Genomic DNA, 16,001 nt, shown 5'->3' with positions numbered 1-16,001 from the left:
CTGAGACACTTTAAAATTTAACGAGAGGAAAGACTCGGAATTCAGTCTATGGTAAATAGAAGGAAGGAATTTTTTGGTGACTTCCGCATTACAAGATGAAATGTATTCCTCATTCCACATAGCTAAAAGCTTTTTATAATGAAAGGACTTCCAATAACTCTTTGGAATGCTAATGTTGATATCAATGGGTAAATTTAAGGCATCTTTAGCTAAGAAATCAGCTCTTTCGTTTCCGTAGAAACCATGATGAGCACGCACATAAGCAAAGCAGATTGACTAGGTATTGTGCAAAGAAGTTCAAATTTAAGTATTTTCTGCCAGGCAATATTCAGACAGATGCCAGGCAATATTCAGACATTTCTATTTATTTGCCAGGCAATTTTCAGACAGAAAATACTTAAAATTGACTAGGTATTGTGCAAAGAAGTTCAAATTTAAGTATTTTCTGCCAGGCAATATTCAGACAGATGCTCTCAAGGACAGATTTTGCCAATATATGAAATTATCTTGTTCACAGTATAATGTAACAATAACTCAGATATATGAATCTGAGGGCAAGCTGCAGATACAAAATTTCTTACCTTTAATTCTTGAATTTAAAAAAAAAAATTGGAAAAATTCAAATTAAAAGTTTTGATGCAGATAATACTGACCTCATTCATACTGACAAGGATTTTAACAGCATCTTCTGTACGTTATGAATAACTCAAAATCTATTAATGTTCTGCCACTCGTAACTTATCTCACTGGGTATTGCGTATATAGGTTTCTAGAGATTGAAATGTGAGTATTGTCAGGAAAACCTTGTTTTAAGCAAAACTCTGGTAGTGGATGAAGATTATTGTTTCATCCTGAATATGGACCGAGGTGGATTGTTATAACCATAGTGTCGTATACCTATACTTAAAAATTTAGTATTTGAAGAATATGAAGACAGTTTCTTGAATGTACATGATTAGCAGTCTCTTACATGTGCATTAACATATCAAATTTTTATAGACGGGGAATACGTAACTTAGGACCAGTGTAATAAAAGACACTCCTTGGAAGATATCCTAAATTTTGTTATAAAAGCATCATGCAATAATTTTCTTAAAAACTACCATACTCAAAAAGAATGATGTACTGAGGAACACTTTAAGGAAATGAAAACTTCAAACTTAAGTAAAATAGATATTTTGTGTTCAGTTTAAATGAGGCTTTCAGTTTATGTAACTGTTTGGTAAATTTTATTGTATTACAGTAGAAGTCCAGAAATCCGCAAAGTTTGGGACGAGAGGTTGTGCGGATTTGAGGACAGAAAAGATAAATCATAATATTCAGACTCAAAGTGCAAAATAAATAAGGTGTATTAGATACATTTAATTAAATTATTATATACATTATTGCAATAATTTATTATATGCATTAAATTATTATTACATATATAAATTAATTATATCATTCATTGTATATGTACACAGCATCCAGGTTTGCTGATTTGTAAAATTTCAACAGCTTTTCTTTATTTTTTTTGTATATCATACACATTAGTGTCGCAATTCCATACGATTCTTCTATAAAACGAGGAGTGGCACCTGCCTCCATCTTTTGCAGAATTTACGCTTTTTGCATTACCGTCAATGCCACCTGTTTACGTTTTTCTACGTTGCAAGCAGTAAAATCATGAGTGCGTGTTTTTTCTGTTATTATATTAAAAAGGGCTGAAATTTAAAATATTCTTAATTTATCCACAAAATATCCAGAGATAAATAAAAGGCAGCACTAAATAATCTCATGAAATAAGAAATACAACAATATGAATCGTGAACTTGAAAGAAGATTTGAGTGAATCATCTGCTTTTTTACCTCGATGCAGATTAGAGGGGGAAAAAAAACTTTTATCATGATTTCAATAATTTGGTATTTCCATTATAACTCATTATTATTCGGTAAGTATTTTTTCTTCAATATTTCGTACTCAATGTTGCGGTTTCCGGAACATATAAACTAAATCTTTATATTTTGAGAGACAACGTGGATTTCAGGTCGGCAGATTTTCAGTATTTGATTGTACATGCAAAACTCATCATTTAATGGAAATCTAATTTTTAATTAAAAATTTAGATGACTTAAATATATTTTAATTGTATTTTAAGATTTGTACTTACAACTGAAAAGAGGAAGTAGTGTTAGTAGTAGTTAGTAGTGTAAAGTAGTTATTAGTTTTGATTAGTATGATAAAGAATGATAGATATAGGTGTATGAGGTAGTGCTTGTGTACTAATAATATCCGTTCATTCTTCAGTTTACATATATATTCAAAGGGACTTCTTTAAAACCATGCAATGTAAGTTTCTGTATTTGTTGCACTTTCATGTAAAACTTTGAAGTGCCATCACAAGCTCTAAACGTTGATTTTAGAACAAACAAAATGACATTTATAGCAGATACCAGTATCAAAAATTAAGAACAAACTGACCATTTGAAAAAAAGGAATTTTTGATATTTACTGTTTTAAGAATTAGGAAAGATTGATTAGTAAGAATTATGATTGACTTTATTCATATAGCAATCCATACTCCCTATTAAATTAAACAGTTGAAGCAGTGATAAAATTTTAATGTAATTTACCCAAGAGACAAAGCGGAAATGTTTTGTCATATGTTGTTATACTTAATTCAACTTCAAGTGCTTTGTTATTGTATAAGTATCATTCTATCAACTGGATTCTTTACCAATATTTCTGAAAACAGATTTATTCTAAATTTAAATAGGTAGAAATAACAGGTTATTTCTATGTGTATCGTTGAAAACACAAAATATAGTATTCTTATTTATCTGTTTATAATTTCTTATGTGCATTTCTCTAAGTGGAGGAATCTTAATGTCCTGCTGTAGCTGTATTAATATGCAAATGTTTATTGTTATTTCATTTATTTGCAAATTCATTTTTAAGCTATTTTCTAGAAAAATAAGCATAAATAATTTGGAAAAAACATCATATAGTTAGTTTTATTTCATTTTTACTATTATAAATATGCTATTTGCTTTATTTATAATGATTCACAATACTTAAAATAACATGCAAATTTATGAATTTTATAAATAGGTCAAAGTAACAGTAAATCTTAATGTCTTGCTCATCTAATGTGTTATTGTGTAATATAATTGTTATTTCATTTATTGCAATTTCAGATTTATTTAGGTGATTTTTTTTTTAAATTCCAGGTGTTAATAATTAGTAAATACACATAAAGCTAATAAAATTGTTATTATAATTGCTGCTGATAGCATTTAAATTTATGCAGGAAAAAATTCACTTGCTACAGTGGTGCAGTAATTTGTTTGACTAATACATAGTGTTTTAAAATTTGACTTTTGTTTTAGTTTTTACCTTTAATTTACTTTAAATACTCAACTGAAGGGAATTGACAAGGCATTTTCATGTTTTTTCAAAGCTCTGTAATGTTTTGAGCTTTGCGAAATGGGATAATGATATTAATTACTCATTCAAAGTTATTCTTAGAATTAGAAACTGCAGTAATGCTAAATAAATATTAAAATAAGAGAATTAAAAAAGCACGTTTATGCCATTTATCTGCTACATAGTTTGTTTTCCTTTGTGAATTTTTAATATTTTATAATCTTTAAAATGCTAATATTTTTTTTTTTTTTTTTTTGACGCAAAACGTTTTGCATTCTTTTCTTTTCGTGAAACTAAATCTTAGAGATTTGGGATTAATGGAACTAATGGTAATTTTTGTAAATATATTTCAGCCACTTTAAAACTATTTTTCTTATTGGTACTTTTCCATTTTGCCGGCGCAAATGATAAAGTCGCCAAAAATAGTACAACCGATGTCAAACGGAATATCCTCGCTGGTAACCTTTTACGCCTCGTTTTCAAAACAAGTCGCAGCCATTTCTTACCAGATTCTCTGTAATTGTATGCCAGTATTGAAATAAACATATTTCAATACTGGCATACAATTACAGAGAATTTTTACCACATTGTTAACTTTTATGCCCTAAGGCCATTCGCAGTAATTAAGTCAATTAGGATGCAATTACACCGCTCATCCGAAAATATAGAAAAAGCAAAGTCAAGGGTTAAATTCATCAATTCTAATGACACTGCACTAGCGAAGTAAAACACTGCGGTTTTTCACAATTTCTGAGTAAGCTATTCATAGGAATTGAAATAATTCTTGCATTTAAACTTGTATTTCAAATTAAGATTTAACTTAAAATTAAAATAGATAATTACTGAAAGAATTAGATTTTTGTAGCGTAGTCTACGTGAGAAGAGATCACTTGGGGTCACGTGATATGAAACGGCAAATCAAGATGTTGTACAATAAAAACATAGTGAATTCTTTAATTAATGTCTTTTTACAAATTTATCGTCTTTATTTATTGTCTTTTTACAGAATTTCAAACGATATTAAAATGTTTATGCCTTCAAAATAAAAAATTCCTAAGAGCTAATATTTGTTAACATTTTTTATGTGTATACTGTGTGTTGTCGCCAATAAAGTCTGCTTGGCGAGATATGCGCCGGCGAAACGGAAAAGTGCCTTCTTATTTTTAATATTTGTTAGAAGTATGCTATTGAATATTACTTTGTTAACTTTGCTTTTTAGTTTGATACTGCAAGATAATTATTATATATAACTTAAAGTTTAAAATACTGAATACAAAATTTTGGCGAAATTTAAAAAAAAAAAAGTAAAATCTATAAAATCAATATATGAATTTTTAGTATTTGGTCGATGTAAACTTAAAGAAACAAGATATGATATTATCTATCAGAATACAAAAATGAACAATAGTTTCCTTTTATCTATATGGTTTTCTGTAATTCTCTAGGGAAAAAATAGTATTCATTATTAAAAGCATAAAATATATAAACATTCAGCGAAACGTCACTTTCAAGTCTGAAGCAAAAGAAGTTAACTCTTTCTAATTAACAGCAAATGATTATTTCCTCCCACCTCGAAGTTACGGGGTCTCCTTGGCATGACGTCACTTTTCAGTGAAAAAGCCTTCTTAACTTTTGGTGGTGTAGGCTTGCCTCATGCGACTTCGAATCAAAACCAGTATGCGATGAAAAAAAAAACGGGCAGGGTTCTGGGGAAATTCATTCTACTTGAAATGCTAGTGAAGTACGAAGCATAAATATGCTATTTGAGAATCAGTTTTTGTTGTTATATTCGAAATTTGTATTCTTCAGTATTTGTATTGCATGCGATTTTTTAATTTTACAGAAACAATTTTCATTTTACAATTATTAACCCACTGGAACAATTTGCTTAGAAGGGCTATTAATTTCGTTTTAACATTTTTGCCATGGTTCAATATATATAGCGTTGCAAAAGCTTTTGATAAGGTATGGCACCCGGAACTTGCCAAGTTGAACGTCCCCGATTATTGTGTTAGGCTTATTGCTTCCTATCTCCGAAACAGAATCTTTGCAGTAAAAATTGACAATACTGTTTCAAACACAAGAAACATCTTCGCTGGAGTACCCTGGGGTCAGTACTTTCACCATATTTATATAACATTTACACTTACTTTCCTAAAGATCCACAAATTACCATAGGTCTTTTCATAGATGATATTGCAATTATGACCCAAGCTTCTATAGTTACAGTAGTCCAGCTGCTTTTTCAACATTACCTCAGTATTCTAGAAAATTGGCTCACTCTTTGGAGGATTTCAGTTAATACTGAAAAATCAAAAACGGTAACTTTTTCGTAAAGGACAAACAAATTCCACACCACCAAGACCTCTTCTGTTTGATGAAGAAATGGACTGGGTTGGCGAAATTAAATAACTAGGAGGCATTCTAGATTTAAAAAAAAAATTGACTTTTCAGAAATATCTCAGGGAAACTGTGTAAAAAATTAATATCACGCTTGCACCCACTTCTTGGCAAAAGTCATATGGCCACTTCAAATAGACTCCTCTTATGCAAATATATACTACGACCATCATCACTGTATACTAGTCCTGTCTAGGGCCAACCTGACAAAACGCAACTTCAACATATCCAAGTTCTTCAAAACAAAGTACTTGGAGAGATTATCAACGCGCCATGGTTCATTCCAAATTCGTATATCCACTATGATCTCAAAGTACACACAATTCAAAAACTTGCTAGAAATTTATTCTATTCAGTTCTCACTCATCCTAACAACTGCATCAACTCTCTTAGATGTTCTCCACTTCCCAGAGAAAAACACAAATATCCATCTGACATTCTCCAGGCAATCCACCTATGAACGGAAACACTGAGCACTGAAGCCTTTTTTACTTCCTTGAACGAAGTACAGGAAGTATTTTAATCGCTAAAAATTTCAGATTTCAACAGAAATATTCACTTATATATATAAGTAATTAAAGTAAAAAGAACAAACGATAAAAGACCTATGTGGTCAAAAACTCTGCGCATTGAGCTGCAAAAGTTAGAAAAAAGTTAAAAGAACATTCCTAGTTCGTACGCTAAAAAGTTGCTTAGATACTGTGGTTGTGTGAAAATATTAACATAAGTAAAATAAGGTGCAATGAAATGTGTTATAAAGATAAAATAAACAATACAAACACTTGAATATTTACAAATAAAACTAAATACTAATTGTAAGCAATATGCTAATCAAAGTAAGGCATATTTTAAACATTAGAATTAAAGTGCGACAAATGATTTAAGCAAAATATAAAAACTAAGAAGCGGTATATATATATATATATATATATATATATTTAAAGTACGTACAGACAGAATAAATGACTCTTTCGAATAAAGAGACAAATGACTCGGATTTTAAAATGTATCCAAAATGAATTTTTTCGTGAGATACAGGCTCAAAAATGATTACCCGTAGCGGAACTAGCAAACTCTCAAACTGTTGTAACAAATATGAAAAATTACAGAAAATTTAGCCGTTAAAAGGTTAGTATGAAACTTCAAGAGCACATTAAATAACCTACATTGGAAAAATACATTCGAAGAGGAAAAAAAGCATTTATTGTATATAATTAAAAAAGTTCTTCTTTCCATATCAATTCCGTTAATTATCAACTTCCCAAATATTACGTCAATATCTTTACGAGATTTGGATGGAAAACGCATTCTTATCAAGAGAATTAATGCTTAATTGAAATAATTAGTTATCTCATGATGATAAAAATGAAAGGCGGGTTTAATAACACGCATTTCGTATTTTTCAGTAGGAATCCAAAGTTTTATTTTGTAAGTGGCATTACCATCGGCCTTTCATATTCGCACATGGTTTGTTTACGTCGGTAAGTGATTTGTGCTGAGTGTGCCTTCAGAGCGTTTTTGGAAGACTTCTGCTATGAAACCTAATGCTTCTTATATTAATTTGAAATACGATGTTAGATTAAAGTGCTTGTAAGCATCCATATAGAATAAAAGTATCATACTTAGTTTCTGTATATTTAAAAAAACATGGTGTACCTACATTTTCCGTCTCAGTTAACGGAGGAAGAAGAAATGCTAAAGAAAAAGTATGAAAAACTAAGACGTAAGAAAAAAGCTTTCCAAAATTTGAATGCTCCTAAACAGGAACCCCCTCCTCCGAAACCTTTAAAGCGTCCACTTGAAGCAAAACCTGATGCTAAAGAGGTCGCAAAGAAACTCCTCAAGTCTGGTGCTATCAGTGCTATTAAAGTCGAAAATAAAGAGCGACAAGGATTTAAAAGACCTAAAGCTTTGGAAAGGAAGCGTAATGCCTGTGATAAAACTAATAGCTCTGTAACAGGATATCAACCATTTTCTGCATCTCATTCTCTTGAAGAAGAGCTTCCATCATTAGGATCGCCAAATGATTCAGCTTCTGATTCCCCAAACAGCAGTGGTCGCCCTCCAGTGAGAAAACTTTATGAAAGTTTTGTTAGTTCCAGAAAACTTGAAGATGAGATTAAAGAAGAACGAGCACGGGAAAATCAGCGAAGGGAAAGGGACAGGGATGGAAGACCTGAAAGGCCACGCCAGGGAAATACTATTTATGTACGAGGATATGGTGTCACGCAAGAGATTTTGCAAAAAGCCTTTGAGCCAGTTGGTAGTATTATCAATATTTCAATGGAAATGGATAAAAATTGTGGTTTTGTGACTTTCGAAAAGATTGAGCAAGCTGAAACAGCAATTAAAGAAGTTAATGGAACGACTATTAGTGGTGTACGTCTTAATGTCTCCTTAGCAAGGCGACAACCTCTAATTCCACCACTGGGTGAAGATTCATCTTCGTCATCATGGGCTACACTTGCTGTCAATTTCCCACAAAAAGCAAATCATGCAGATTCAAGAAATCTTATTGTATATGAAGATATATAATTAGAGAACTAATCAACAAAGCAAATAATACGGAACTCAAGAAATCAGTTTAACAAGTTATATAGAACTCAATATCCTTTTCTAACCATCATGTTATTTTGATGACATTATATCAACAGAATTAAAGTGCAAAAAATATAGATACTCCGTATTAACACAACCACGTTGGTGTAATCTGACTGAGGTAAGAAAGAATAAAAAGTGAAAATTACTTGTGTTCAAGTGGCAATTTTTGTAACTTTTTTTTTTTTTCTTTTTGAAAACTTTCTCAATCCATTGATTTTTATAGTAAGTCGGCAAACATTATCAGCATATTAAAAGAAAACACAGTTTAAAACTTTTGTATACAAATTTTAAATAAGGATTATATGATAAATTAAAAAACAAAATTAGGAAAATCTCTGGTACTGTTTTTTTTCCCATGCATCCAGTAATGCAGTTTCATTCTTAAAAAAAATCTGAAAATGGATCACCATTTATCTACCAGATATATCTTATCATTGTTCCCTTGAGCAATTTTATATTGTATTTCTGTCGACATTTCGATGCAATTTATTATATTACTGGCAGATTCCACGAGCGATATTTCTTATTATTTTGTTACACTAAGACCCCACTTAATCTAGGGGATGCATTCCAATAAGGTACAGCACTAAAAGAAACAACATTATCTGAGGTCATTTTAACACATAAAAATTGGATATAAGGAAATAGAAGAAAGAATAAGAAAAATCTAGGTTTTATTTGGGAGGGGATTAATTTTGTAACATTTAATTGTTAAATAATCTTGTATTACATTAATTATTAACTTATTTATTGCTAATATTGAATTTTATTGATGAAGTATTTATGAAAATTTTGAGTAAAGGAGTTATATTTAAGGGTAAAAAAGTTCTTCATTGTTTGACTTTTTTTTTAAATGAAGAAGTTATCTTAACGTCATTTGCCTTTTCCTGTTCATTCGGGAAACTGCTAATTTTAACAAGATATTGTATCAGTGACACTTCATTTTTCCTTTTAACTTTTATCACAATTTATATAATTTTTTAACTTTATCCATAATTTTCATTATAGTAACTAAACTTTTTTTTTTTTTTTTTTTTTTTTGAAAACCCATTGAAAGTTCTTTTTTTTCCATCTTCAGAAATGCTAATTTTATATTCTTCATGTACTTATTTTTTAACTATTTTTTTAAAGCATCCTTGGAAAGACTTCCACCAGTTTTAACTTGCAATAAGGATTTCAATACCCTGCACATGTAATATTATTTCACCCTGCTTCGTTAGCTAGCTTGACAATTTTATAGTGGATCAAGATTTTTTATTGGACTCTCAGATTACTAGTAAACATGATTTTGAAATTCCCTTCAATGCTGTTTGGATCTGAAATGATAAACAAGCAGTCTCCTTTAGCATTGCCACCCAGTAGAAGTATCAAACGATCTTTTGCAGTTTTAAATCCTAAACCAATTCAGCAGTACTGGTACTGTGTGCAATTTCAGGAAATCTCAATGTTACTGCATAGTACTGAAACTTCTAGGAGTTGCTAGTCTGAATTAAAAAATAAAATAAAAAAGTAGAAAAAACGCCTTAGTTTCATATAGATGAATTTACCTTTTAAATTTATTTGTAATTATTTAATTAACATACTAAATACTCTGAGAAAGAACTGTAAAAAGCCTATGGTATTTTCAAACCAATACATTTTTAACAATTTAAGCTCAGTTGTATAAAAAGTAAAAAGATAGTACTTAAATTATCGAAACAACTAAAATTTTTTTCTCTCTTTCTATATTTATAGGAAATTGATGAAACTTTTTTTTCCATGGTGTCATTTCCAAATTTGAATGCTTAGTTTTACTAATATTGAGAAGGCATAAATAATCAAGAGGGTGCACCATAAATTTATATAAAATTAACCATGAGGAGATTTATCAACTGAAAGAAAGTTATTATTACCCGAAGAATTTTGCAGAAAAATGCCAAATTTTTCTCTTGTGGTCGCTTACTTTTCTGTGGCATTCTAAAGTATGGTTTTTTGATGACTTTCTTAGCTATTATTTTATTTAATAATTTAAAAAATATTTCGGAAGATAAGAAATTTTAACAAAATATGGCTTTTGTGAAATATGCATTTATGTAAGTTGGTTTTTGATGTCTTGCATTAATATTATCATCATAGAATATAGATGAATATTAATGTACCTCAGCATTAAGTATTATGCATTGAGTTTGTCAGATAATATTTATTTGTATGTACATAATTTGAATTAAATGACAGTTCTTTTTATATAAAAGTCATTTTAAACATTCTCTATAATTTTAGTGACTTTTTCTTTTTCCAAATGGACAGCTTCTTCAGATATACATGATTTTAGCTCTGATCTGTACTCATACCCACTGGTAGTGGTAAAGCTAAGGCTGAATGGAAATATCCATTCATACTATATGTGAAAAAAGCAAGATTTTAAATTTCTCTTGATTTTTCTTGAGTAAAGAGATTTTTATAGATACACATTTAGTCATTTTTTTAAAATTTCTTCTAGTTAATTTTTAGCATATTGTATATGCACTGAAATAGTTTTAAAATTAGACAGATTCTCTGTTTCATTTATCTAGTGTTAATAAGAGTATTAATTAGAGTGTTAATGATGTGACCGTGATAACAAAATTAATATTGGTTGTAGACTGTCTGCATCTGTTCTTTATGTGAAAGTGGTAAACAGAGTGAGTAATGAAAAAACATGCTAATTGTAAGCATTTTTCCCATGGTCAAATAACGGAATAGTTTAGAAGAAGAAAATATTCTTGGGTGAATTCATACTGCTTTGTAAGGGTTTACCAATATAGCAGTTGATGTGTAGCCAGCCAGTGAATAGGCTTATATGTCGGCTGCACAGAATTTGGAGTATCAGAGCTCGTATCTCATCAATTAGATGCAACAACTATGCAGCTTATCTACTTATTTTTAGTCATATCTATACATATGTCATAAATCATAAAATACATGTGGTGCATCAAATGGAGTTCCACAGCTAGAGACTAATGAGATCCATGATGACATTTAGATGTCACAAACAATGCATCATATTCAGAAAGAAATCTTGGCAATGAACACTAAAGAAGTAAGTCATTAGAGCAGTAAATCACATATTCTCTGCATCATTCATAGGGAAGGCCAGTTTGCATGTATTATGAACTACAGTCAAAAGTCGTTAATCCGGACTCGTCGGGACTTCGGCGATTCCGGATTATCGATTTTTCCGGATTATAGATCATCAGTTTAAATCTCGTAAGATGGCATGCAGAAATTCTAAAATTAAAAATATGAAACCGTAATTTATGAAATAAAGAACAATTATGATCTAAAGGGTATCAAAATTTACAAAAAAAAAAAAAAAAAAAAAAAAAAAAAGCTTAATATTTATTTGTTTACTTTATTAAACATTTCTTTCAATGTAAGTTGTTTAAGTTGCTTCGTTTTATGTGATAATATTTTCTCTTTAATTCTATAAACAGACATAATTTCTTGTTTAGTTACAAAGTTCCGCTGTTCAAGTCCTATAATTGCTGTGTTGAGAATACCGACTAATTTGTCAATCGAAATGTTTTCGTTTTCAATAACCTCTGGGTCACTTTCTTCACTATCGGAAGCGAATTATAATGACGAGGAACTTGATTTAAATCATATCAAAGACGGAGTACATCGAAATGAATTACTACACTTAGTACGGAATTATAAACCAAATAAAATAAAAACATCTGCCCTGAAGATAAGGATAGTGCTGAGAGATCAACTTCCAATCCGCGGCGTGAAATTGATAAACAAATTTCGGATTTCAAAACATACTTTCGCTTTGTAGGTACAAATTACATATTAGTAAATATATATCGGAAATTCTAGTTGACATAATCTTTCTAATCTATCATAATCTAATAATGACGTTTCTCCCCCCCCCCTCTGCCGCAGAGCAGCGTGAAATTGATAATTAGATTTCGGATTTCAAAACATACTTTCGCTTTGTAGTAAATATATATCGGAAATTCTATTTGACATAATCGAAAGTTCAAGCTTACTTTTATAAAATTGCTCTAACAGTCTGCAAAAAATAATAAGCCGGATCCAATTCGAAGATTAAGGAACAACGCAATCTGCAACATTAACTGAATTAGATAACTTTAGCTTAGCGTGTTACACATTAAACGCGCATGCGCACAAACAAATTCGCAGCCGTAAGAGTCTTACGCGCTCTCGTAAACGCCTGTGCGCAAAGTTTGTAGCTTTGAGGTCCGGATTATGGGTGTCCGAATTAACGACTTTTGACTGTACTCATATTCCCCTACCAGTAAAAAAATTTCATAAAATGGTAGTCTTAAGTTAGTTTAAATATTGTTGCATGCAAAAAATTTTATACAATGTTAGTTTGAGGAGAAAAGTGATAGATGATTACCATCCATAGGTTTCAAACTCTGAGATTTTCAGGTAAAGTTTGCTATACACATATAAATTAAAATTTTTTTCATTTTTGAAAATCTGTACATTATCTTTTATAGCCTGCTCTTGTGATCTTCTCCCGTACAAGGATCAGAAAGGTCACTTGTTGTCCATGTACCACAAATTGAGAAATGCTGCCCTAGTAGATAATTTATTATCAGCAATTTTTTGCAATAATTTTTAATTTTAGACTTGAAGCTTTAAATATCTGTGCCCAGTTGAGAGTTTTAATGGTACAATTTCTGTTGATGAAGGTCCAGACTATCCAATGTATTTCTTTGGTGAAATATTAAGAAATATTGGTAAAAATTTTTTGGTACTTTTCCGTTTTGCCAGCGCAAGCGAGAAAGTTGCCAATAATGGTACATTTAATGCCAAATGCAGGTAACCTTTACGCTTCATTTTCAAAACAAGTCGTGGCCATTTCTTATCAGATTGATTGTTTCTTTTAATACTGGCATACAATTACATAGATTTTTTACAAAAGATAGTTAAATTTTGTACCCTAAGGCCATTTGCGGTAATTAAGTCAATTAGGATGCAATCACACCATTCACCCGAAGACAAAAATATTGGAAAGGCAAAATTAAGGGTTAAATTCATCAATTCTAATGAGAATGCACTAGCGAAGTAAAGCACTGTGGTTTTACATAATTTCTGAGTAAGCTATTCGTACGAATTGAAATAATTCTTGCATTTAAACTTGTATTCCAAATTAAGATTTAACTTGAAATTAATAGTTACTAAGAGAATTATATTTTTGTAGCGTAGTTTACGTGAGTTGAGATTACTTTGGGTCACGTGACACGAACCAGCGAATCAGGATGCTAAACCATGAAAGCATAGTAAATTCTTAAATTAGTGTCTTTTTACAAATTTAGTGTCTTTATTTATTGGCTTTTTACAAAATTTTAAACCATATTAATATGTTTATGCCTTCAAAATAAAAAAAATTCTTAGAACTAAATTTTTTTATGTGTATACTGTATGCTGTCGCCAACTAAGTCTGCTTGGCGAGATTTGCGCCGGTGAAATTGAAAAGTACCAATTTTTTTTAATAGTGAGATTTGTGTTTTATTAACTGTCTTTAATAATTTATTACAATTCTATTAGCCACATACATCGCACTAAGACTTACATCTTTAATGGGTATGACAGTTGCATGCCAATTTGAATATTAGTAACAGGCAAATTTCAACTTTTGTTGTCAATTTTGAATTAGAATACACCAAGGGGTACCCGTAAATATACTTTTACCATCTTTTTTTTTTTTATTTTGTACATTCTTACACAAGCATTGATTATCACTTTAAAGTGTGGGCATGCATAGATAATTGTTGGAATCATTACGTCAACCCAGTAAGCAACATCCTTTAGATTATTATAGTTTTTAATTATGTTTCATCCTTTTTCAATTTCATCTTTCATTGTGGGTAGTAGCTTCCTGTATTTCCTTTTTATCATTCCCTAAATGACCTAATTCATAGGTTCACATATGGTGGTAATACTGGGAGTAGAAACATGCCTTAATGTCATCATCTAGAAATTCCTCTGTATCACTGTGTGTTTGCACACAACTACAAAACAGCATTTCTGGGCAAATTATTTTTACCCAATAATTCCTCTGTTGTAGGAATGCATTTATTAAAGAACCAGTCTGAAAATTTCACTGTTTATCTATGTGCTTCAGTATTTTGTAGGAGCAATTTTTTAACTGTTTTAAAGGGTCTAGAATTTTAGAACTTTCCAATCCTGACAAGGTCTATTTTGCAGTACTGCACACTAAAATTGTCGGCTGTAATTGATTTCTGCTTTTAAATAAAATATTAATAATTTGAACTGTTACTTTTTTTTTTAATGTATTAAAATTTTGTTTTTTCAGAATTTGGAGAACTAAAAATATTTTAGTGTCTTATTCACTGCTATTTCTCTTTTAGAGTAATATTTGAGTTGTACATGCTTTATTTTAAAATTATGATCAGATTTGTTCATAATTTTTTATAGCCTTTGATGATAATGTATACACCAGCCTTGCTAGATTTTAGTTTCTTCATCAGATGTTGAAAGTGCAGATATACCTAATGCTGTGCAAGTTAGTATTTCATTAATTGATTTTATGCACATATATTAACTTGTAAGCATTAAAAAACTTGTGCTTTAAACTTACTTAAAATTTTACTTACTTTATATCCAGTGACTATCCATTACAACAAAGCATAAAGCAATATCAGTTGATGTAGATAACTCATTAATATTGCACATAACAAAATATCAGTATGACTTACTTATCATGTATGATGCACTAATAATTAGATGAAGAAAAAATTGTGTTTTATATATATCTATTAGTTCTTTATAGAAAAATACTTACTTTTATAGAAAAAAAAAACATTTACTTACTTTTATTGAAAAGAAGTTTAATTCATAATATGTATGTATGTGAGATTTTATTTTTATAGCAATTTTTAGTGCATTATTTGTGTCTAATGGAAAACATTTTTTACAGGCGACTTTGTGCTTATTGGTGGCAATAACAGATTATTGCAGCGATCACTTCGGCCAGAAGCACAGAAATAGTCTAGTTTTTGAGAAGTTTTAATTCTTATTTTTTCACGCAATTCATAAATAATAATAAGTGTAATAATAAAATCATGTTTTACTGTACTAGTAAATAAAACTTTGCATTGCATGCTTTTCTCACATTTTGTTTTTGGTTCTGTTGCTATATTTTTTTGTTTTTACAGCTGGATTTTCAAATGATTGTTATAATATTATTTGCTGGGGTTGATTCTTTTATAAAAGTTCTTAGAAATGGTTTTGAAAAGATATACGATGCTAGCTGTTTATGCGGTAAACAAAACTACTAGTGGCCACGTGGATAACACAGCTGCTAGCTATGTGTATTTTTTGTCATGTGTAATGCGAATATGAGCCAGTTTTCTTTAGAAAGTCTTCCATGAAAGCACCTTTTTCTTAAATGGATAACCTTCATGTGCTTTTCATAACCAATTAATTAACCAACCTAAACTACCAACATTTAATTATTTTAACCACTCCTTTATCGATGAGCTGAGCGGGTGTCACTTCACAAAAAAAACATCAAAGAAGAGATTAAGCTTCTCACAGTGCACAAAGTAGAAACTGAATGTAATGAAAACGGTAAGCG

The 16,001-nt window shown here is 30.3% G+C and overlaps 1 protein-coding gene across 3 annotated transcripts; it reads left to right on the top strand.

The window, feature by feature from the left end:
- The first annotated feature begins 7,259 nt into the window (after positions 1-7,259).
- On the top strand, positions 7,260-15,518 carry LOC118193484 (negative elongation factor E-like). 3 transcript variants are annotated; one of them, XR_015040135.1, is made up of 3 exons: positions 7,260-8,525; positions 14,840-14,927; positions 15,342-15,518. XR_015040135.1 is itself a non-coding variant. In XM_085812563.1 (1 exon), exon 1 carries the CDS (start codon positions 7,454-7,456, stop codon positions 8,339-8,341), a length of 888 nt encoding a protein of 295 aa, XP_085668689.1. In that variant the 5' UTR covers positions 7,260-7,453; the 3' UTR covers positions 8,342-8,552. The 3 variants fall into 3 exon arrangements, 1 of the variants encoding a protein (XP_085668689.1); XR_015040136.1 differs by lacking the exon at positions 14,840-14,927 and having other exon boundaries at positions 15,342-15,516; XM_085812563.1 differs by lacking the exons at positions 14,840-14,927; positions 15,342-15,518 and having other exon boundaries at positions 7,260-8,552.
- Positions 15,519-16,001: the final 483 nt, after the last annotated feature.

This window comes from Stegodyphus dumicola, chromosome 3 (genome assembly GCF_044657685.1).
Source record: "Stegodyphus dumicola isolate Sdum_Otavi_A_Nest chromosome 3, ASM4465768v1".
Lineage (NCBI taxonomy): Eukaryota > Metazoa > Arthropoda > Arachnida > Araneae > Eresidae > Stegodyphus > Stegodyphus dumicola.
The sequence above is the reverse complement of the archived record's forward strand: the minus strand, read 5'-3'. Positions and strand labels throughout refer to the sequence as shown.

What these genes read in the sequence shown, in the direction of transcription:
- LOC118193484 (XM_085812563.1), top strand. Translation starts at nt 7,454, where the DNA reads ATGGTGTACCTACATTTTCCGTCTCAGTTAACGGAGGAAGAAGAAATG.